We start from the raw sequence: 24,416 nt of genomic DNA on the forward strand, positions 1-24,416 counted from the left end.
CTGTCACATAGACATCAGATCACTGTCACCAAAGCAACCCTGGAGATGAACCTCCAAGCTCTCTTGGACAATAGTTAATTGACTCACAGTTTTAAAGCTGTGTCTGTGAATTACTCTAACTCCAAACTACTCTGGATCCACTGAGTAAAAGAAATAAGGAACCACACTCTCCACTTTTACTAAGCAGCAATCTGGAAACATACAGGGAATCCCAGAGCCCGTCTGGAGATGGATATAGAGAGAGGCTGGGCACATTTCTAACCCTGGATCCGAACCCCTGCAGGCAAGCAGCAGCCTCAAGCCCTGTGGAACTGAGCCATGCAAACATGCTCTCACTTTTCCAGGGATCTTCATTCACTAATAAAAATTTTCAAGCAGTACCCTCTAAGAATTAAGTGTCTTCACTATAGCCAGAGAAACAAGATTTCTTTGGGGAGGAGCGGGGAGCCCTACCACACAGCTTCCAAGATCCCAGTTTCCCCACCAAGGGATCAGACCCCAGCCCTCGGCTTGGCAAAGTCCTAACCGCTGGGCTGCCAAAGAATTCCCGAGAAACAAGATTTCTATGAACCAACAGCACCAGTGCTCATGGATCACGTGTTTCACTTCCTGCAATCCAAATTGTATTTGCTGGCCAGTTTTATTCATTCAACAAATGTGCACTATTAATGGACTGTGTGCCAGGCACAAGGCACAATTCTGGGCGCTGGAGATGCATCATTAACTGAGACAGCCAGGAATCCCTGCCCCCACGGAGCTGATGATCTAACGAAGGGAAGAGGGAATTAGAAAATAAATTAAAACTATAATAACTGGGGCTTCCCTGGTGGCTCAGATGGTAAAGCGTCTGCCTGCAACACAGGAGACCCGGGTTCGATCCCTGGGTCGGGAAGATCCCCTGGAGAAGGAAATGGCAACCCACTCCAGCACTTTTGCCTGGAAAATTCCATGGACTGAGGAGCCTTGTAGGCTACAGTCCATGGGGTTGCAAAGAGTCGGACATGACTGAGCGACTTCACTTTCACTTTTCACTTTCATAACAACTAAGTAAGTTATGTCCTAGGTTATGAGGCGCTAAGAGCTGTGCAGGACAAGAGATGGTCAGAGGGCTGGCAGCAGGGAGCTGGTTTAAATGGTGGTCAGGGTAGGACATTGAGGAGGTGATGTTTATTTAAAAGAGGTAAGAGGGTGGGGTGAACCGTGTGGATGGGCAGTGAGGAGAGAAGATGGTTCTGGGCAGAATGAACAGCGGGGAAAGGTTCTGAAGTAGAGTCCCCGGGAGGCAGTGTGGGGTCGGGGAGCAGGGTGGTGGGGTTGGGTCGGGAAGACAACACAGGGTCCCTCATCAAGGGACTTTCACTCTAAGAAAAACTGGTATGACTCTGCACCTCCCATCCCTCCAGCCAGGACTCGCCACTTCCAGGAGGGAAGATTCGGACCGAACACCAGCAACAGCAACTCCTTCGCCAGATCACACCTGGTGACTGGCACGCACTCAGCAGACGGCAAGCCTGCTTTGTGACTCAAACCCACATTTATATGAAGTCCAGGCTGCAACCACACCAAACGCTCCTCAGTTCAGTTCAGTCGCTCAGTCGCATCTGACTGCCTGCAAGCCATGGACTGCAGCACGCCAGGCTTCCCTGTCCATCACCAACTCCCAGAGTTTACTCAAAATCATGTCCATTGAGTCGGCTTTGCCATCCAAACGGGGCTCAAAGTTAGATGTGACTCCGCACACATCCCAGAGCAAGCGGAGGCAGTGAGGAAGAGGGGATCACAGGTCAAGTCACAGAGCCTGGGAGCCCAGTCAGGAGTCAAGGGGAGACTGTCACCTGCCTCCTGGAAGTGGCGAGTCCTGGCTGGAGGGATGGGAGGTGCAGAGTCGTACCAGAAAAATCCTTCCAGCAGACGGAATGCCGCCCACCTGCCCTGCGGCTGGAAGAGGAGTTCCTCCCGCCAGACTGGTATATAAGAGGAAACAGGAAGTCAGAGGCTCGGGAAAGTAACACACAACCACAGAGCAACCTGATCTCCTCTCTGAAAACGGGCAGGTGGTTGTGCTGTCAGGAGGCAGGAAGCTGACCTGTCCCCTGCCACTGGAACTAGCCAAGGACCCCCTCCACCTCCGCACACAATGCCCGGGCCCCACGAAACCCCGTGGTCCTCTGGTCAGAGCACTGGATAGCTGGGCCTCACAGACCCCATGGTCCACACTCAGAGTGTGGACAGCTGGGCCCCATGAACCCTGTGGTCCACACTCGGAGCGTGGACAGCTGGGCCCCCATGAACCCTGTGGTCCACACTTGGAGCGCAGACAGCCGGACTCTGCACAGAGATCGTCTTGTCCCCGCCACAGAGATGCCACTGCCTTCTCCACGTTCTAGTCAAGACCCTGGTACATCTGCCTGATCTGACTGAAAGGATTCTTCCATTGATTATGAAATGCAGATGCTTTCCTGGTAATCGACCCTAAATAGGGGGAAAAACCTACTCTGCTTCTCCCATACCTGCCCTCACTCCCAGACTAGATGGGAAACAAGAAACATCCTCTTCACCCAGTAGCTCAGGAGACACAGGGACTATATTTAGCATCCTGGTTCTTGGCAGAACCCAGGTCGGCGTGCGGAAGCCACTCTCCATCCCCGTCACCCTCCCCTTCACGAGGCTGCATCTACCCGGGGAGAGCGCCCCACAATCTGGTTGTAGGACTGCCCTCTGGGGAATTGGTCCCAGCGCAGATTTTTCTTGCTCGTGCTAGAGATGTCACAGGGCCCAGGCTCAGCCCACGGCTGCTGTTAAGACTTCTGCATGGGCAAACTCACTTGCTGGGGTCAGGGCTGACCCAGGCACACAGCAGCAGGCTCATCTGAGTGGTAGCGGCAGGCTACCACTCACCATCACTCCTCCGCTGGGTCCCCTATAAGAAGACCCTGAGCAAGCAAGCCTATTGGCTCTCACAGGATGTCATGAGTGACTTGGCGTTGCCGTAGCAACCGCCTCTGCATCTTACCGTATTTATCAAACCATACTGTAATTGTTTGTTTACTCATCTGTTTACACAGATGAACCATGTGAAACTGTGAACGCCTAAAAATCCAGGATGCTCTTCACTCACATGAGTAAACGCCCAGTGCTGGAACGGGCCAGGGAGACCTTCAATGAATGATGGGGGAAAAGCAAACACAAGCATCTCCTCTTGCAGAAATCCCCTCTATTGCAGAAATCATAAAGCTGCTCTCGACCAATGCCTTCCGTCCTCCTAGAGCAAGGCTAGGACTCTTTACTCCACATGCTCATTTCTCTCCCAGCCACACGGACAAAGAGCCCAACACTGCCCCACCCCAAGCAAGAATCACCCACTGGGCACAGCCCTCCAGAGCCCTGCGCTATCTTATCTTTCTGCATGCAACCAGTCTCCCCTCTTGGGCGCAAGTACTTAGTCCCCGACCTAGAAGAGTCTCACCTCCTGCTATCATTCATTCTCCCATTTACTCAGCCCCACCTTGGGCTCAGGTACTTAGTCCCCCTTCTGGAAGAGTCTCACCTCCTGCTATCATTCATTCTCTCATTTACTCAGTTCCACCTTGGGCTCAGGTACTTAGTCCCTGTTCTGGAAGAGTCTCACCTCCTGCTATCATTCATTCTCTCATTTACTCAGCTCCACCTTGGGCTCAGGTACTTAGTCCCCTTTCTAGAAGAGTCTCACCTCCTGCTATCATTCAATTCTCCCATTTACTCAGCAAATATCCCAGAGGGCTCTTTTGTGCATTAGGCTTTGTTGCGCGCTACCTAATGCCTGATTATGCTTCCAGACCTAGCAAAAGTTCAGGTCCTGCAGGAAGCACACTGGCCACCGGCCTCTCCCGCCACGCTAGTGGCATGGTCGGGAGGGCAGGGACATCTACCCACTGGGCAGCTTGCCCCAGCACCCAGCTCAGCAAGGGTGGGCACACAGTCCTTAGGTGGGTTAACTGCCAGATGGGGAGACCCCACGGTCAGGGCTCAGGGGAGAGCAGAGGTGAAGATAGAAGAAGCGGGGCTAATACCGCTGTCATGACCACTAGGTGAAGCACACCCAGTCCCAGCGTTCCCCCACCAGGGCTGAGTGGGGTTCACCAGGCACACGGGGCCCTATCCCACCAACTCTACTGACTAAACCCTTCTCTCTCACAACCTGTATGGATTCTCTGTCCCTGAATTTGAGATGTAATGTAATTGCCAGAAGCAGAAAAGAAGGACTCAATGTTAAAAAGGAAAAGATAACTTTCTTCCCAAAGCAGTCCCTTGTCTCAGCGCCACACCCTGACCCCCCAAACTGGACTAAGACCCCTCTTCTCTGCTGAGTCACTGCACTACCCTGACCATCCACTTTCACCCTGCCCTCAATCAGGGCATTTCCACGTGGGGAGAAGACAGTCAAGGCCTTTAGGAGAGAGGCATGCACTCACTCACTCTGGAAGATGTGGAATCTTCCATCTCTGGTGCGACAGCCCCATAGCCAGCTTTGGAGCTGCTGGAAATGTCACAGAAATTCAGCAGGAATTGTACTTCACCATTGTGAGGATGAAACAAAAATTTCAGTTATATAACACTACTGAGAAACAGTATCATTCATAATGTCTTTGTCAACCAAGCAGCATAAATTTACATACATTAGGTATCAATAGAAATCATTTGCATTTGGGCATGCCAACTCATATACACATTCTGTTGTCCCCTGGGAGTCTGAGAAACTCAGTGTTCAAACGGCACCATCGTTTTCGCCTGTCTGTGTGACAACCAGATGGAAAGAGACCATTCATTTGTCGATCACTGATCAGCTCCACTCAGGAGGAAGGGCGCTGCTTACTTGTCAAGCATAACAAAAATACATCCTCTAACAGCCCCTAAATGAGCCCAGTTCTCCTTCAGCCACCAAAGTGACCTTCCCCAAAGAAAGAGATCTACAGTCAAATATCAGAACAGCAACAAAAAGGACTGAGAAAACTGTAAAAATGTGGAATATGATTATAGACCCAAAGACTGGGTACCACATAGCTATCACCTAAAACCCTCTCTCTCTTCTCAAGGATAACCAAGTAGAGTGGGCAGGATATAAAAAAAAGAAAGAAAGAAATATGCAATGTAACTAGAATACTCACTATGACACATGAGAGAAACATATTTTTAACACTGAAGAAGATATGCTTCTCTCAAAAGATACTTCATTCCAATGATGAAAAATTCAAGATTGATGACGTCTCCAAGGTTACAGGGCCAAAAAGTACCTCCTGTTACAGACAAGACTGGAGTTATGCCTTACACTACCACTCAGCTCTTAAAACCTTGTATTTAAATACCCTCCCCCACCATGGAATTTAAATTATAATTACACCTACACTCAATGTTATCTGGGCTTTCCTCTCCAATCTTGCTGCTATTATCTGCTTATTATGAATAAATAGCACCTTTTCCCGGAACAGCTAATACCACTAGTATTAATAGTAACGGGTACTATTAACTCTCTTCTGATGTAAGGTGCAAATATTTCTAAATTATCTGTCCTCTCTAGCCATTTCTAAAGACAGTAACTCATAGCAAATGATACATGTACATCATTCTGAATCTCTTAAAATAGACTGAATGAAGAAGCTTCTAAGCATACAGAATCTCTGCATAAATACTGTACCCACACCTTTTTTTTTTTAGCTCCATAAAACGATAACTGAGCAGGTACTCAGCTGCTCTGGGAAACAGAAAGATCCCTCAGTGACAAGAGCTGTGAGATCTGGGCTCAGTTCTCAGGGCTACCATTGACTGTCTTTTTATGAAGCCACGAGACACCTGGGAGGCTGTTTTCTCAGCTGTAAAATGGGCATAAAACTTGTCCAGCCCAAACTGTGTTTTGAAAAATAGTCAAGTTTAAATAAAAATATAAGCATATTATTTTTTTAAAAAAAGAGCTCCTGCTCTCAGGAGTCATCAGTTTTGTTTCAGGAAATAAGAACACAAACACAGGAAGCAGGCTGACGGTGGGAACGCATGCCTGCTTCAGGCGAGTCGCCCCTGACCACTCCTGCGGGCTGGCCTGGGGTTGGCCCCCGCAGGACTCGGGGTGCAGAACAGCAGGTACCCCTTCCGAGGGCCCCCCACAACGAAGGGCTGACCCTCTCCCCCCGCCCCCCTTGCCCACCACACCAGATGGGCTGCCTGAAGCCCAGCCCTGCTCACTTCACTCCTCTACTCAATAGCTGTGGTGTTTTCCTGCAGCCTGGGGCACAGAAGGTGCTTCCACAGGGATTAGACCTGCTCAGCACACTTGTGTGACACACAGACCACTGGACTCAGCCACCCAAAGGCTCCACACACCCCAGCACTCTGCCCACTCAGTCCAGACTCTCTCCACTCACAGCCCATCCGCGTACCTGGAGCACAAGCACTTGCTGTAAAGGGCCCCACAGGAAGTATTTCAAGCTTTGCAGGCCACATCCACACAGTCTCTGTTGTATAGTCTTCATATTTGTTTTCGTTTTAGCTTTTTTTTTTTTTTGCAAACAAAAACAGGGTGGACTGTAAGCTTGCCATCCTCTGTCCTGACCAAACAGGGACAACTCTGAGGACCCCAAACCCTCAGACAAGTGACCCCCTCCTGTGTGCTCCCTGACGAGATTCCGGCCCTGCGGAAGTGAGTGAGCACCAAGGAGGGGAGCACGGGCCACTCTCGGCACACACGCAGGACCCACAGCGGCCGTGGCCCACCACACTGCACGCAGCACACTTCATGTCAAGCACGAGACAGCCCAGGTCTGCCCCAGTGATGGATGGACGGACGGACGGACAGACAGATGGATGCCTCAATCCACCACTGACGGATCAATAGATCAATGGATGGACGGATGGATCAACCAAACCCTGAATCAATGGACGGATAGATTGATCCAAAAGTGAGTCACAGTAACTGCTTTAAGATTTCAGAGAAGGGCTTCCCTGGTGCCTCAGTGGTGAAGAATCTGCCTGCCAATGCAAGAGACACAGGTTTGATTCCCAATCTGGGAAGACCCCACATTCCTCGGAGCAGTTAAGTCCATGGAGCGCAACTATTGAGCCTGGAGTCGAAAGTACTGAAGCCCACGGGCCCTACAGCCCTTGCTCCACAACAAGAGAAGCTCCCACAAGGAGAAACCCACCCGTTGCAACTAGAGTCGCCCCCACTTGCCACAACTAGAGAAAACCCAATGCAGCAACAAAGACCCAGCACAGCCGAAAAATAAAATTTTAAAATTATTTTTAAAAAAGAGAAGAAAGTTCTGATAGATGAGGGATGTTAGGGAAGGTTTTACAGAGTAAGAGATATTTTTCAATGAAGAAAGTTGATATCAGGGTGCTTTAGAGAGAGGAGATTTCTGTAATTCTTATAGAGATTTACCTGTTTCAAAGGATAACATGACAATCTTGATTGTGCAAATCAAAACAAATTTATTTCTATACATACAGCAAGCCATCTGAAGGTCAAGATATAAAATCACAAAAACAACGATTACCTGGGCCTTCACACTCAACAGACAATTTCTGAGAACCATGGTCTGGGAACCACCTGGGACTCTGAGGATTCAAAAAGAAGGGACACTTAACCTGAGGCACTCTCAAGGTCTGGCAGGAGGGTCCAACAGGAAAACCAAGAGCAGGCCTAACTGTGGATTCCGCGCCTCCCTCGCCCCTGAGAAGGAAATGCCAAGACACTCTGAGGTCTGACAGCAAACCGCATGCTCCTTAACAGCAGACATCTAAGAGCCCAGGGTTGCCCTCTCGAAAGCCTGCGTGACCCAGAAACTGATTCCACATCATTCTGCCATGGCCCAAACCCCATCCTGAAAGATGTCCTAAATGCTACATTTGGACCAACACCAAAGGAAGGAGTTGTTCCAGGTGAATTTTCTCAGTGAACTAAAAGTCATCAAAATTACACAGCAAAGCTCAAAAACCATCCTCGTGCAAACTCCCCTCAATGGATCATATGCCTCCCTGCCCATCAGGGCAGAGAGCACTGACTCATTTGTTAGACCTGCTGCTGATCGGGGAGAAACCTCGGGGATCTCTGGAGAAGGGGTTGCCCCACACTCTGAGTGAGTCCAGTGTTCTCTCTTCCTCCCTTCCACTGGTCTCAGCTGTTGAGCACTGGTCCCTGTTATTTCTATTTCACTACCTGGCCTTTTCGAGAACCCTGAGGATGACCTTGCCCTACAGAGAAACAAGATGGGTGTTCCAGCAGCTACTGACAACAGCCTTTTCTTCTTGTTTACCTTCTAACACACGTCTACCACTGGCTTTAATTATTCAACCTAACAGTATGTTTTCCTTGGGAAAACCAGTAACAAATTCCTGAAACAGTCATCTACTGACACCACTATTCCCTGCTGCTGCTGCTGCTAAGTCGATTCAGTCGTGTCCGACTCTGTGCGACCCCAGAGACGGCAGCCCACCAGGCTCCCCCGACCCTGGGATTCTTCAGGCAAGAACACTGGAGTGGGTTGCCATTTCCTTCTCCAATGCATGAAAGTGAAAAGTGAAAGTGAAATTGCTCAATCGTGCCCAACCCTCAGCGACCCCATGGACTGCAGCTTTCCAGGCTCCTCCATCCATGGGATTTTCCAGGCAAGAGTACTGGAGTGGGGTGCCATTTCCTTCTCCATCACTACTCCCTAATTCAACCCAAAACCTAACCAACTGTCAGAATGCTCTACTAGCTCGCAGTGCATCAGAAGCAGGAATAAAGCCCTGAATGCGACACCCCAGGCCTCACTGGCTTTGTGCACAGATGCTCAGGGATGCAAGGAGGTTCATAAATTAAAAAGATCAAATAAAACAGAAGCCCTTAAGAGACTTCACATTAGCTATGACTAAAGCAACTGTGTCATAAGATCAATCAAACCTTTACTTTGCTCTGGCCATAAAGAAGAAGACGGTGCACTTCAAAAAATTAAGCTCCTTCCACACTGTTACAGAAGACAATAAATCATTTTTAAAAGACAGAACAATAAACCCAGTTCCTAGAAAACTGAGAGGAGGCAGGGTGGTAGTAAAGGAGGCCACCGTGAAATGTCATCACCAAAGAGCAGCTCCCCAGGAAAGAAAGCTGCACACTGAAACCCCAAACGAAATCTTCCCCTGTGAGTCTCCTCTGGCTGGAAAATCCACTTTAAAAAGGACATACAGGGCCTGGGGGTCTGGAAATACACCAAAGGAGTGCAGGCAAGAGAATGCAGGAGAAAAAAGAAGGGAGGTGAGAATTTTCAGCTTTGGACACCGTCTAGTCACCAGCGTCAGCAACCTGGTCTCCAAGGAAAAGAAATCATAGCATGGAGGAGGGAAGGGAAGGGAGATGGAGGAGGTGGGGAGCCTTCTGCCTCCTTACAATTTCCGCCGTGCACCAGCCTGCCTGACACCTCTTCCCCATGAGAAAAGCCTGTGGCCTGGCAAGCTACCACCAGGGCAAACAAAAGCTGCAGGTTCTGACAGCCCAACGACCCAAGGAGTAAACACACCTCATTCCTACTGGCCACAGAAGAAAAACCCACCAGAGAATTTACAAGATTAGAAGAAAACCAGGAAGCTCAACAGTTCCCTTTGGTCAAGAAGCAAGGGGTCCCCACTGTGAACAGGTCAAGATGATGCTTACAGAAAGAAGCAGCCAAAAGGCCAGGATAACCACGAAAAACAATGGACCATTATAAGCTCGCTGCTGCAGAGACAGACAAGGCCTGGCCCTGGACTGGAAAACTCCCAGGTACCACGGCACATCCGGCTGAATGAGGCACGTATCTGCAACCAGGAGATCAACAGTGACACTCCCGCTAACAGACTTTGCAATCAGAGACCACATGGGCAAGTCCTACTTCTTTTCACCAGAGAAGCCAAGCACAACAGAGCTGTAATCAAGAGACCAAGGTGTGCACCTGGAAAGACCCTTCACCGTGAGATGGGATGGCAAAGTACAGAGCCCCATTTGTCCCAGACAAACTAGTGATGCACCCAAGGAAATTCCAGCCTCTGGGCCAACCACCTTATCGACTCCAGTGGTATTTTGGAGGAGGGAATGTTTAACAGGGGAGTAGAGAAAGAGATATTTTCACTTCTAACCTCTCGAAAGGTATGGATTTGAATGGCCAAGAGAAAGTGGAGGAGATGGTCAGGAAAAGGAAAGAAGGCAAGAGGCAGGTGAACTGTGTTGCAGACACAATGTTAAGAAACATCTCATCCACCCTCCACTTTACAGCTGAGGCCACTGAGGCTGGACCAGTGAAATCAGCTGCCCAAGGCCCAACACCAGGAGAGCTGTCAGATCAGGGCTAGCAGAGGAACAGACACAGTACAGGGACTGAACACTCTCTCTTCCCCTCAGAATCTCCCCCAGAGTTCCCTGACTGCCTAGACAAGTCACATCTGTAACCCTGCAGTGGTCGCTCTCCAAACACGTAACTGTTGACACTGCGGGGACGCTGGATGGACTGCTCACTGCCTATGTGGCTCTGGAGTCCTCTATAAGCAGCTGTGACAGTGTCCTCAGTTCTGGGGGTGAGGGTGTGTGTCCTTCTAACTCACTCCAAAGCAGGCAAGGCCACTTAATAAACACCTCTGATGTGAAGCACCTCCCCAAGGGTTAGAGTCTGATGACCCTGCTCAGGCAACCTCACCTCGATGGCATCGACAGTGGAGACCCACCTGCAGAAGGTGGACGACTATCAGCCTGCACGATTGAAGCCCAGAGAAACACCTAAAGAGGGATCTTTACTGGCAACAGAGATGCCAGCAGGAGACTAGCAGGGAGGCATTAAAGGGCCAACAGGAAAACAGTCTTAAGCACACAGGCTGATCTCGACGTGGCTGGGGTTCCTGGTTCCATCATCTGCTAACTGTGCGACAGGCTAGCTACCTGCAGTCACGGCACTTGTCTGAGCCTTGGTGTCTTCAACCATAGAACAGAGGTAACAGGATCTACACCAGACAGGCCAAGTGAAAGGATTCAGTTATCAAAAACTTCCAATTAAAACACAGCACAGCCCTTAACACAGAATTAGGGCTCAAAGAAATGTCAGCCACTGGTGTTAAAAAATTAAAACAATAACAACAAAAACTCTATTAAGATTGTGATTTCTAGGAAACTAGGGAAAGAGGCCCTCAAATCCGGATTGCCTGGCTAGAATCCTAAAAGCCAAGGCAATTCATCATTTGCGGGAACTGCCTTCACCAGCCAAGGACTTTGATTGCCAGCACCTGCATAAAAATCATATTGACAGAGCCATCTTCAGCTGGAGCAGGAAGATGATAATCCCGTTAGTAGGGCGGCCTCCTGCCAGGGTGTGAGCGGTCCCTGGGGCCACTGGGCTCTGCAGTGCTGGACATGTCAGCAGAGCGGTGAAGGGAGTAAAGAGGAACCATTTGGGGGGCAACACAGACAGAGGAGGCAGAGGCAGCAAGCATCCCCAGAAGCACCCATTCAAGGAAGGCAGCAGGTGCATGGTACTAAACTGGACAGCAAGAGACAGGTCGTGCCAATTAATCACAGAGGCATCAACACGGATGGCGTTTTCCAGGCCAGGCTCCACAGAAGCGGAAACTCACGTGTCAGAAAGCTTGCATTTGAATCCTGGCTCCACCACTTCCTAGCTCTCTGCTCCTGGTAAAGTGGTTTAGGTTCCGGGGACCTTACAGGATCTTTGTAATCACTGAACAAGTTAAGAGTTAATATGTGTAAAAAATTTAAAGCAAGCCTGGCATACTGTAAGCATCCAATAACTGCTAAGAGGCAAGAGAAAAGGAAAAAAAAGGGGGGGGGGACGGACAGTAACATTTCAGCTATGCTGTAGACACCCCAAACACACTCATGCAACAACAGCATCATTTCAAATACGTTACCCTCAACAAGGCGGAAGTCCAAGTCTCCCCTTAGAATTCTGGGCAGAAGGTACCTATAAATCTATCACTTCACACCCAAGCTTGCCCTTCAGAGTTGAGGACAGCAGACGACAAACCAGAAAAACAAGAAAGGTAAAAATAGGAGAACTGAGCAGCCCAGCTCAGGGTCCTAACTACAGGACTCACAGAGGCAATTCATAGTGTCCCTGAACTCCAAGGCAAGCACGAGGGTAAGAACTAACCTGGGATCACATGAGAAACTGCCAAGCCCCAACCTTGACAAAAATGCAGAGAGCATGGCTGTCCAGCCACAACTGACAGCTTTGCCCTCCACCCCTAGTTCCTCTACGCACCTTTACTACTCGATGATTGTAACACAGGCTCGGGGTGTCACCCCTCTGCTGAACTCCAAGAACCAATTCATGACAATGACACTGTAATAATCACGAGGCTTGTTTAAACAACACTGTTACAGAGTCACTCACTCACTCACTCCAAAAGACAATCGACTAAAATAATCTTGTCAAGCCTGGAATTCTTAGTCTGAATTCAGAGAGCTGGGATTGGAAAAAATAATTACATCTGTATTTCATTAGCCCCCAACTGAAATTTAGCACTTCCCTCAATTATGAATGTAAGCAACACACCGTGGTAACATCAGCAGTACTGTGACTCCAAAGAGAAGACTTAATATAGTTTTAGAGTCGTTAGAAATAGCTCCCCACATTGCTTACATTCATCAGGACCTCAAAATTAAAGTATTTATTAGACCCACAACCAACCAAATTTTGATATTCAATGCATTAGTAAAGAAATACATATTAGTATGATAGATTTTTTCAAACATTTTTCTAACTGTATTTCAATATATCTCGTCCTGTTTAAGAGTCTATGTGGAGACCCTGGTAGCTCAGCTAGTAAACAATCTGCCTGCAATGCAGAAGATCCCGCTTTGATTCCTGGGCTGGGAAGATCCCCTGGAGAAGGGATAGGCTACCCACTCCGGTATTCTTGGACTTCCCTGGTGGCTCAGACAAAGTAAAGTATCCGCCTGCAATGCAGGAGAAAAGTGAAAGTGAAGTCACTCAGTCTTGTCCGACTCTTTGCGACCCTGTGGACTGTAGCCTACCAGGGATTCTCCAGGCAAGAATACTGGAGTGGGTTACCATTTCCTTCTCCAGGGGATCTTCCCCACCCAGGGATTGAACCCCGGTCTCCTGCACTCCAGTGGGTTCAGTTAATTCAATGCATTAAAACGTCTTTCTGAAACATCTTCACCAGAGTTCCAGAGGGTCCATGGCACGAAAAAAGGCTGAAGGGATAAACACTAACTGCACACAAAAGCCTGAGAAAATAAGGGCTTTACGGGGAAGGAGCTGGTCCCACCTGCTGTTACATCACTGGCACCGCACAGTGACAATACACAGGTAGGTGCCCAGACGTATTTACGAATCAGGAGACCCAACACAACCAAATACAAAAGAAAACACAGCCCCAGCATTCCAGCTCTGGTTCATTTATTCCACATCATCCACATGATAAAACCATAATAGTACAAAAGTACCTGGAAGGATCCTGGCAACCACCTGAAGGCCATATGACACAGAGAAAGTATAAGCAAAGCAGGCAGGTTCCTACTGCGGCAGGAGGGGGAAATGAATTCACCACCTCTTTTTTAGTGGAAAGAAGAGTGTTTGGGGAGCTGAATGGGAACCGTGTCCCAGGCATCTGACACTGCTAAGAAAGTGTCACCGGCTACATATACCTACAAACAAGAGGAGAGAAGCAAACACCCTGTCCACACAGCTCTACATCCTCTCTCCCTTCTCTGATCCGTGTCTACGGAAAACCACGTGAACGTCCAGCATTGGTTTCAACACAACTTCTAGAGCAAGCCGTGCTGAGCAGCACACCACGGGCCTCGACACTAAGCAGCACCAGGGTGTCAGCTTCGCCAGGGGGACACCAGGAGGTCCACTCCTCGAGGGCCGGAGCCTGGCCTCTGCCTCCACTGGGACAGGGACCCAGTTCTGTTCACCTGGCCCCAGCGCACACCAAAACCGTCAGCACAGAGGGTCTCCATCGGACACTCATCACCCCCACTGCCTGCTGGGAAGACCCTCGCACCCCCACCAGTCTCGTCTGTTCTCTCCTGCCCTGCCTGTCTATCCTGCCTGGAACAACCGCCCTGAAATGTCGATAATGTAAATCAGATCAAACCCTACTACAGCTTCCCACCACATGAGAACAAAATCCAACTCCCTCCTGACATCGCCAAGGCCTCCTGTGATCTGGCCTGCCTGGCCCCCACCCTCACCCCTCCTCTCCTCCAGGATGGCTGAGTCACCTCCATCTTGGGGCCTTTTCACAAGCTGCCCCTCCCTGGCTCCTCGCTGCATCCTGGGCTCTGCTCTAATGCCACCTCTTCAGAGAGGCCTCTCCTGATTTCAGTTTCCTGCTCTTCAGAGTCTCATTCTACTCCTGTATCCTGTGTGACTTATCACTTACCACTACCTGGCATTACATTACTTTACTGCAGTGATCATCACCCCCATTTAGGGGGTGGCTTTAGAAAATGCCAATGCTTCAGGGCCCACCCTAACTAATAAAGTCGGAATTTCATGGAGTGGGCCAGGCATCTCTCTATTCTACAACCTCCTCCCTCCCTGCAAGTGATTTTACTGTCAGTCACCATGAGAACAGCATTTCTCAAACCTTAATGTGTACAGAATGCACCTGGGGATCTTGGGAAACCGTAGATTCTGATTCCAAGGCCTAAGGTGGGCTCCGACAGTCTGCGTGCCTAACAAACTTCCAGGTGATGCCGATGCTGCTATCAGTAGACCTTCTGAGTTGCAAGCATCTAAAAAGCATTGTCTGGCAGAACTTTCTCTGATGATGAAAATGTTTTAAACCTACACTGTCCAATGCACACGTGCTAATTAGCACTTGAAATGTGGCTGGGGCAGCCAAGAAACTGAATGCTTGATTTCAGGCTGCCATGTTGGATACTGCCTAAAATTAACCATCACTAGTCCCATCACTTCATGGCAAACAGTAAGGGAAAATGTGGAAGGAATGACAGACTTTATTTTCTTGAGCTCCAAAATCACTGTGGATGGTGACTGCAGCCATAAAATTAAAAGATGCTTGCTCCTTGGAAGGAAAGCTATGACAAACCTAGACAGTGTATTCAAAACCAGAGACATCATTTTGCTGAAAAAGGTCTGTCTAGTCAATGCTACAGTTTTTCCAGTCGTCATGGACTATAAAGAAATCTGAGCGCAGAAGAATTGATGCTTTTGAACTGTGGTGTTGGATAAGACTCTTGAGAGTCCCTTGGACTGAAAGGAGATCAAACCATCCATCCTAAAGGAGATCAGTCCTGGTGTTCATAAGGACTGATGTTGAAGCTGAAACTCTAATACTTTGGCCACCTGATGCGGAGAGCTGACTTATTTGAAAAGACCCTAATGCTGGGAAAGATTGAGGGCAGGAGGAGAAGGGGACGACAGAGGATGAGATGGTTGGATGGGATCACCGAAACAATGGACATGAGTTTGGGTGGACTCCGGGAGTTGGTGATGGACAGGGAGGCCTGGCCTGCTGCAGTTTATGGGGTCGCTAAGAGTCGGACGCGACTGAGCGACTGAACTGAACTGAACTGTATGGATGTGAGAGTTGGACCATGAAAAAGGCTGAACACCAAAGAATTGAGGCTTTCGAACTGTGGTGTTGGAGAAGACTCTTGAGAGTCCCTTGGACTGCAATGAGATCAAACCAGTCAATTCTCAAGGAAACCAACCCTGAATATTCACTAGAAGGACTGATGCTGAAGCTGAAACTCCAATATTTTTGCCACCTGATGTGAAGAACGGACTCACTGTAAAAGACCCTGATGCTGGGAAAGATTGAGAGCAGGAGGAGAAGGGGATGACAGAGTATGAGATGGTTGGGTGGCATCACTGACTCAATGGACATGAGTGTGAACAAACTCAAGGAGATGGTGAAGGACAGGGAAGCCTGACGTGCTGCAGTTCATAGGGTCATGAGAGTCGGACACGACTGAGCGACTGAACAACAACAAACTGGACAGTGCAGATCTAGAATGTGTGTGTTCCCTGAGGAAAGGCATCAAGGCCTGGGAATGAGGAGGGTAAGAATCAAGGATTATTCCAAATTCGTGGTCTAAGCAGTGCTCTATGAATTGGCTATGAAAATCCAACCAGAAGCCTAGATGGCCATCACCTCAGGAGTGGGTCAATATTTACCTAAGGCAGGGAGACAAATACAAAAGGCTCTATGGAGACAGCTTAGTAATTAAAGCACGTGGTAACCCACAGATGACTATCTTGACTTTGAGACTCCATCCCACATCATCACCAAGGTCCTCCTATCCATGGCCCCAGACACACCTGACCCCTGCCAATCCAGGATTTTGGACAATCTTGTGGTCACAGCCTAACCATGTTTTACTGCACTGATTTGTTTATAGGATGACTGTCTCTCCCACTCAGCTGCAGGCTGCTTCAAAGATAGAACACATTCCTCCTGGGAACTCTCTTCCCATCACCTGGCACACAGCAGCACTTACTAAATACTGAATGAGGGACAGGCCTGAAACCCAACCAGGAAGGCATTAGTACTTTAACTGTTAATCACAAGAAAGAGACAAATTGAAGGGGCAGCGGCGGGGTGTGGAGAATAGGAATCTCATAAGCAGAGATCATTCTCTCAAATCACTCCAAGATTTCCAGACGCCTATGACCGGATTACAGAACACAGCATAAAAAGGCAGCCCTGGGCCTGATGGTGCAGTGGTTAAGAACCTGCCCTGTGTGGTGCAGGGGAGACAGGTTTGAACTCTGGCCGGGGAATAAAGATTCCACATGCCATGGAGCAACTAAGACCCTGAGCCACAATTACTGAGCACCCAGGCTCTGAAGGCAGCGCAATACAATCGGAGAGTCAGAGGGACACAGCAAAGATCCCACCTGCCACAAGTAAGACCCGACGCAGCCACATAAATAAACATATATGTCTATTTTTTTTACAGTGGTCCTAACTGACCCATACAGGCTCATTTCTGAAAATAAGAATGGACTGGGCAAGTAGGTGATGTCCTTTCACTCTGAGACCCCATGGAATGTAGCCCACCAGGCTCCTCTGTCCGTGGGATTCTCCAGGCAAGAATACTGGAGTGGGTAGCCATTCCCTTCTCTGGGGATCTTTCCGACTCAAGAGATCAAACCTGGGTTTCCTGCATTGCAGGCAGATTCTTTATCGTTTGAGCCATCAGGGAAACCCGACAATAAATCTAAAATCCATTAATCTGCTATTTGGAAGAGGTGTTTTTCAAACAAGTCACACAGGGCCAAGGTTTAGAATCATACTCTTGCTTAAAAAGTACACAGGCCGGGTTCCCACTAATAGCTGCTGGGAGGGGCATCTGGCCCCAAGGACAGCAAGGCCCCTGGGAGTCTGGGCAGTCCAGATGCTCCTTCTCTCCCTGCAGTTAGAACCTTGTGCTTGTGACAGCAATGAGATTTCCAAGGCAACCAAGGACAACAGAGTGGAGAACTATGGCCCGGAAGGAAGCAGATTAAATTTTAATACTTACAAGTCAACATCAAATTTATTTTTAAAACTATGTATCTGACAAAGCCAAATAAGCATGACAGAATGGCTGATGCTCCAGAAGGGTCTCTAACTATGAACATTTCACACACGTGTACAACTTTTCCCTATTCTGAGAATATTTCAAAGAGCTCAGAGACTCAAAGAAAGTGAGACAGCAATAAAACCCCCACAAACAGCAGAGGGGAGGGTTTTCAGATTCAGTCACTACTGATTTTTTCCATTATTTCCCAAAACACAGGGCAGATCCCAGTTGAAGCACCAGACTTGGCTAAAACCATGCAAAACAATTACTTCACCAAGAGATCACCAAGTGAAAATTTTAAAACACTGCTGTGCTGACCTGCTGCCAAGACAACAAACCAGTTAAAAAGCAATGGTTAACAGACACGTAGTAGCTTTCCATTCACTTACTCATTCAACCATTCCTTCCCCTTACTCTCCTAGGCCACATCAATCCACCCATGTAAATCTCATCTTGGGGCCAAATATCCCCTTTAGGTTCTATGGATTAATTATAATACAAACTGTTAAAGCAGTGAGCATGTATTACACCGGTTGTCTGTGTAATACACCAGGTACTGTGTTGTGGACTATCTCATTAAACCCTCACACCTCTCCAAGGCAGACAGGTATTGTTATCCAGACTAACATCAAGGCAAATGAGAAAACATTAGGTATCTCATCCAAGTTCACACAACTGGCCAGAGGCGGAATCTGAACTTGGACAATCTGACCAAAGAGTCATTTAGAGAATTCAGCATTACTGAACGTAACACATTAACAGCATTATTTCTGAAAACAGCATGGAGCCAAGTTCAAACTCTAGCTCTTCAACTTAAGCTCTGTGCTGCTGCTGCTGCTGCTGCTAAGTTGCTTCAGTTGTGTCCGACTCTGTGAGACCCCATAGATGGCAGCCCACCAGGCTTCCCCGTCCCTGGGATTATCCAGGCAAGAACACTGGAGTGGGTTGCCATTTCCTTCTCCAATGCATCTAAGTGACTAGCTCTATAACCTTGAGCAAATTAACATCTCTAAGCCTCAACTTCCTCACGTGTAACGTGGGGATGAGAAATAAATACAACAGATGAGAGGTTCAGAGTACAAGGTAGGGTAGTCCAGCTACAGGCGTGCGTATCAAAGAAAAAGTACACTTCAGTTATAGGATGATTTTTAGCAGACATAGCCTATCCTGGAAATAACAGATACACAAAGGTTACTCAGTTCAAAATTAGTTTACTAACTCCGTGACACATTTGTTTAAACATAGGACCACACACTTGCAAATTTTATATTTATTTCTGTGAAATGAGTAACTCTGTCCCAATAAACCGGTCTGCAGGAAGAGCACATGCTTGATTAAAATCAAAATATGAAGACATACTTGTTAAATAAAACTGTTCCCAATTCAGTTCTCTCATTAATGTAAGCTCACATGTAGCATCATCTTAGTATGTGTACAGGATCTGCTTAAAGTGAGACAGACCTGTAATGAGTTTCTTTCTTTTTTTTTTTTTTTTTGAGATTTTAACCAATTCGTGTTCTTAGACGCAACATAGAGCAAGCCTGCAGTTTAATAAAATCACCAAATCTAGTCTCTCTTTCATCCACTCAGTAACTGAGCTCTAGGGTAATCTGCCCAGCACACTAAGACAGCTTTGGAACTACACACCGCAAACTAACATTAATCACGAAAGGGTATGCCAATTTTAATAGCAACTCCTATTTGCCTAGCTTCCAACATCTGCCAGTGTTAATAATATTTAACCGACAAACTGCAGTAAGGAAAAGAAACAGAACTTTAAACACAATTAAGCATTCTTTTTAAGGCATGGTGTATAAAAGCTCCCTTCCCTGAAAACATACTCAGCTACCTTTTGGGTTGCAATCAGTCCACAAACATTATTAATGATGTATTTTCAAAACACTGCCAAAGTTTTTTTCTTGTTTTTCAAACAGCACTTCTGAAGAAACTTATGATGCTCATCCCCCATCAGCCTAATTTGAAGGCATCATTTTGAAGCCTTGCTAATAAGAGTAGAATTAAGTGATGTGGGATCACACAGCTCACTCCAGAACGTTTACATGCAGCTCTCTTCCTCCAAAAATAAGGGGGGGGGGTGAGGAAGGAGGGAGAGGAGGATGCCCTTACTACTCTTAAAACATTCAGCACGCTGAATCTGCTGCTTTTCATTTAGCCTATTATTGACTGTTAATGCCTACAAAGGAAATTTTTTTTCATTAAGGGAAAACATTCTGGATTTATTTTTTCCCAAGCAGTTCCTAACAGCAGCTGCTTTGTTCAAGCGGGCAAAAAACTGAATGCCATCGCTTAATTAAGCTCTTCTGGTGACCTCCCTTCACTCACTCAGGCCCAGTCCTCTCCTTTTGAAATACCTACCATACCCCATTTCAAGAATGTACCTTGACATTGTAGGGGAGAAGGTGATCATCGATTCAACAGCGGCATCATAGGGCTTGTAAACCAGTTACCTATTTAGTATATTTAGTATATACCTATTTAGTATAAGCCAAGCACTTGACACACACTTGTCTCATCACCACCCTGGAAAGGATGCACTGCTCGTCCCATCTGACAGGTAAGGGTAAATGAGGGCAGAGAAGGAGGAAAAGCCCCAAACCACAGTCATCGGTGGCCCTGGCCTCCCAAACCCTGCCCTTCGGTAGCAGGCCGTTCTGACCGTCACCAAAGCCTGCTGGTCCTAAGTGCGCTCGCCCAGGACGTGGAGGGCTTCCTAGTTAGCAGCAGAGGATGACTCTGCACCTCGCCTAAAAATCAGGCCTTTTCCAGGCTGATGAGGAAGGGAGGCGTCCGGGGGGTGCGATCAGGTAAGACATACACATCCCGGGGTGGTGGGGGCTGGGGAGAGGAGGGGAGCAAAGGCCTTCGGATCAGAAGCCCGGCTCCCCGCACTCCTCCCCGGGCGCGCTGAGGGACCGGGCGGGCCTCCCTGGCTAAAGGTGCGCACACCTTTCCTGGGCAGTCGGGGTCCCCCGGCCGGCCCTCGAGTCCGGCAGAGCGGGACCCCGGTCACAGAGCGCCGCGCCGGGCAGGCTGGGCACCGGGCAATTCCCCAAGCTGGGGGAGAGGGGTGGCGGGGTGGGCGCCGGGGGTCCGCGGGGGAGCCGATGACCCCTCCGCGACGGCCAGGGAGGGCTCCCCGCTCACCACCGCCCCGACTCTCGGGCCAAAGTTAGCGGGGCGCGAGCTGGGGGTGCGGGGTGTGAACCGTCCGGCCCGCTGCCCCGCGGGGGTCTGGGGAGGGAAGGGGCGGGGGATGGTCTTAAAAAGGCCCAAGGTAGCCTGGCAGCAGCAGCCTTCTCCTGGAACAAAGGGCTTCTGTTTCGGGCAGGGATCGCCCGGCCGCGTCCGGATTCCAAGGGAAAGAAACTTTTTCCCGGGATGCCGAAGCCGGGCCCGGACGGGGGCGGGCGGGGTGGGGGGCGCGCCGGGGCGCGGCGCTACCTGCGACCGGAGCCGCCCCCCGCCGCCCCGCGAGGCCCGCGGGCGCCGCTCACCTCCTCGATGGCCGCCACGGTGTTCCGGCACTGCGCCGTGCGCGTGGTGAAGCTCGAGGCCGTGGGCGCCTTGTAGTCCTCATGGGTCTCGGCCACGAATTCCGACACGGATATCTGGTCCGGCATCGCCTCGGCGCGGCGGGCGGCCAGCCGCGGGGCAGCCGCCGCCTCAGCCTCTTTGCGCGGGCTCCGATCGGCCGCCCGGACGCCGCCGGCCGGCCCGCGGACAAAGGAAGGCTTTGGGGCGCGGGCTGCCGCCGCGGGAACCGCACGAGCCGCCGCAGGGCGCGGGTGGGCCGCCCGCCGGGCCGGGCGGCGGGAGCAGGGGCCGCGCGCGCGCAGCCCCGCGCAGCTCGGGCGCGGCCCGTCCGTCCGTCCGCCCGCCGCCGCCGCCGCCGCCTGCGCTCGCGATCGGTCCCCGAAGCGGAGGCGCACAGCCGGCGGGAAGTGCCCGCCAGCCAGCTGCGGGCCCCGAGCGACTCCCGCGGAGAGAGGGGCGGGCCCGGGCCGGGGGGGCGGCGGCCGGCCGGGCGCTGGGCGGGGCGGCGCGGAGGGCCGGGCCGCCAATCCGCGCGCTCGCCGCCGCCGCCGCCGCCGCCGCCGCCGGGAAGCCGATCCTGCAGGAAGGAAGGCGGCGCGCGCCCCGGGCCCGCCGAGCTGCTCGCCCGCCGCCGCGCGCCGCATTGTCTCAGCGTTCGGGCGCCCAGCCGCGCGCGCCGGGGTTCCATGGCGCGCCCCGCCGGGCCGGCCGGACAGACCTCCTGGGCGCGTCCCAGGCCCCCCTCCCGCCCCGGGCCCGGACCCGTGCGCGGGGTGCTCTGGACACCTCCCGGGCGGTTCACCGGCTCCCCCTTGCCCCGTCCCCGCCCCACCCCAGGAGTGGATTCCCTTCTTGGCCGTCCCCCACCCCCGAGTCGCCGGGGATGCCCGTCCGGGCGCTCGGGAAAGTGTGGGAGGAGCTCGCCCCCTACAGGACGACGCGCCCCCCGCTAGCCAGTTTTGGGGTTCGGTGACGGTAATGAGAAACGACCATGGAGTCACCCAGTCCTCCCAACCTTGTGAGGCAAGTAAAGAGGTGGTTATTCGTTTAACACGGAAGACAGAACGGTGCTCCCGAGAGTACACTGAGTGGCTACTGGGGTTCAGATCCAAGTCGGGGCGCTTCCTCCGAGGGTTAATAGGACCCCTGGTCAATGTCCCGGTCCGTGTTCCTGCCGTCCTGGGTCGTTCTCGGTTAGTTAGAAATAGTTTCGGGGTACTAGGCCAGGACTCACTCTAGGCAGGTAAGAATATGCTAAAATGGTTCTCCTGGGGGAAGTAGAGGGGCCCAGTGGGGAGTAAGACAGAACCAAGAGAAGGAGCTTTTTCTTATGATTTCATCCAGAACATGCAACAAGAGGGGGCAAAGCTTATACACAACTGGTTCAGTAAAGAGTTTGAATTAGTACAGATTTCCATTGAACAGCTCTTAAAGAAACGATCATAATCATTTTTTAAATTGGGGGGGAGGGATAAATTGGGAAATTAAGACTGATATACCACTACTATGGGCTTCCCAGGTGGGGCTCAGTGGTTAAGAATCCACCTGCCAATGCAGAAGACTCAGGTTCAATCCCTGGGCCAGGGAAATCCGTGGAGAAGGAAATGGCAACCTACTCCAGTATTCTTGCCTGGGAAATTCCATGGGGACAGGAGGAGCCTACTATATATAAAGCACATAACTAATAACCTGCTGTATATAGCATAGGAAACTCTTTTCAATACTCTGTAATAACCTATATGGGAATAGAATCTAAAAAAGAGCGGATATATGTATATGTATAACTGATTGACTTTACCTTATACCAGAGCAACCCACGCCAGTACTCTTGCCTGGAAAATCAGATGGACGGAGGAGCCTGGTAGGCTGCAGTCCATGGGGTCACTAGGAGTCAGACAGGACTGAGCAACTTCACTTTCACTTTTCACTTTCATGCATTGGAGAAGGCAATGGCAACCCACCCCAGTATTCTTGCCTGGAGAGTCCCAGGGACTGGGGAGCCTGGTGGGCTGCGGTCTATGGGGTCACACAGAGTCAGACACGACTGAAGCGACTTAGCAGCAGCAACACAACGTGGTAAGTCAACTATACTTTAATAAGGCTTCCCTGGTGGCTCAGACAGTAAAGAATCTGCATGCAATGCAGGAGATCTGGGCTGAATCCCTGGGTGGGGAAGATTTCCCTGGAGAAGGAAATGGTACCCACTCCAGTATTCTTGCCTGGAGAATCCCCTGTACAGAGGAGACTGGCAGGCTATAGTCCATGGGGTCGCAAAAGAGTTTACAGGACTGAGCCACAACTGGACAACTAACACTTTCATACTCTAATAAAAAAAATTTTTTTTTTAAATCCAGAAGTTCTGAAGACACTGGTCAAATAAAATCCGACCTCATAACGCTACACCAAGCATATGGTGTGTTTTCTGTAGCTGCCAGCAGTAAAACCAAGAGAAACTTTACAAAAACCTTTTGTTCATCAGAAAAGGAGGAAGTGTGAGAGACATTGGAAATTTAGTATCTGAGACAAAGCAGTCTCCTGACACTGTAGGACAGTGGACCAGTCAAACAATCTTTTTAAAGCTCCCTTGTAAGAATTTGCTATATGCAGTGGCAGCATGGGTCAGACATTATGTATGGCCTTTGGTATTTTAGTAGCATTTCATATTAAATTTTGTTTTTCTGAAATAACTGTATTAGTGGATAGCTTTTATAACTGTACCAGGCAATAAGTTACTGTTTTTAAAGATGTAGCATCTCTGTTTCTATCTTCTATTTATGTTTTTTCACCCTTTTTGGTGTCTTTGATAGTTTCTGCTATTTGCTCCTCTCTACAATTCAGGTTCTGTAGATATTATTTATACTAATATACTCTCTCCTATGGGCTTTCCAGGTGGCACAGTGGTAAAGAATCTACCTGCCAATGCAGGAAACTTAAGAGATGCTGGTTCAGTCCCTAGATCTAGAAGATCCCATGGAGGAGGAAATGGCAACCCACTACAGTATTCTTGCATGGGAAATCCCATGGACAGAGGAGCCTGGCAGGCTACAGTTCATGGGGTCACAAAGAGTCAGACATGACTGAGCACACACATCCTCTCCTACACCATGAAGATTCTATTCCCTCCTAGGTAGCTTTCTAGCTACAGTTGTATTGCTTTTCTTATCCTGGGTAAGTTTTTAAGTTTTGATTTTTAGAGGAATAGTATCTATCAGGCTACAGATTTAAGGATATAAGAAGAGAAGAAAGTAGTGTTTTTCCTTGACAACTAGTATGGCATTAACCAGACTGATCCAAACTTCTTCTA

General features: G+C 49.6%; 1 protein-coding gene across 2 annotated transcripts in view; it reads right to left on the minus strand.

The window, feature by feature from the left end:
* ASAP2 (ArfGAP with SH3 domain, ankyrin repeat and PH domain 2) overlaps positions 1 to 21,647 on the minus strand; it is a 158,573-nt gene extending 136,926 nt beyond the window's left edge. For both annotated transcript variants that reach the window (XM_061433341.1, XM_061433340.1), the window contains exon 1: positions 21,073 to 21,647. In XM_061433341.1, coding sequence (XP_061289325.1) covers positions 21,073 to 21,198 — 126 coding nt within the window. In that variant the 5' untranslated portion in view covers positions 21,199 to 21,647. The remainder of the gene's footprint in view (positions 1 to 21,072) is intronic.
* Between the last annotated feature and the right edge of the window lie 2,769 nt (positions 21,648 to 24,416).

The sequence above is a fragment of the Bos javanicus genome, chromosome 11 (assembly GCF_032452875.1).
Source record: "Bos javanicus breed banteng chromosome 11, ARS-OSU_banteng_1.0, whole genome shotgun sequence".
NCBI classification, from domain to species: Eukaryota; Metazoa; Chordata; class Mammalia; order Artiodactyla; family Bovidae; genus Bos; species Bos javanicus.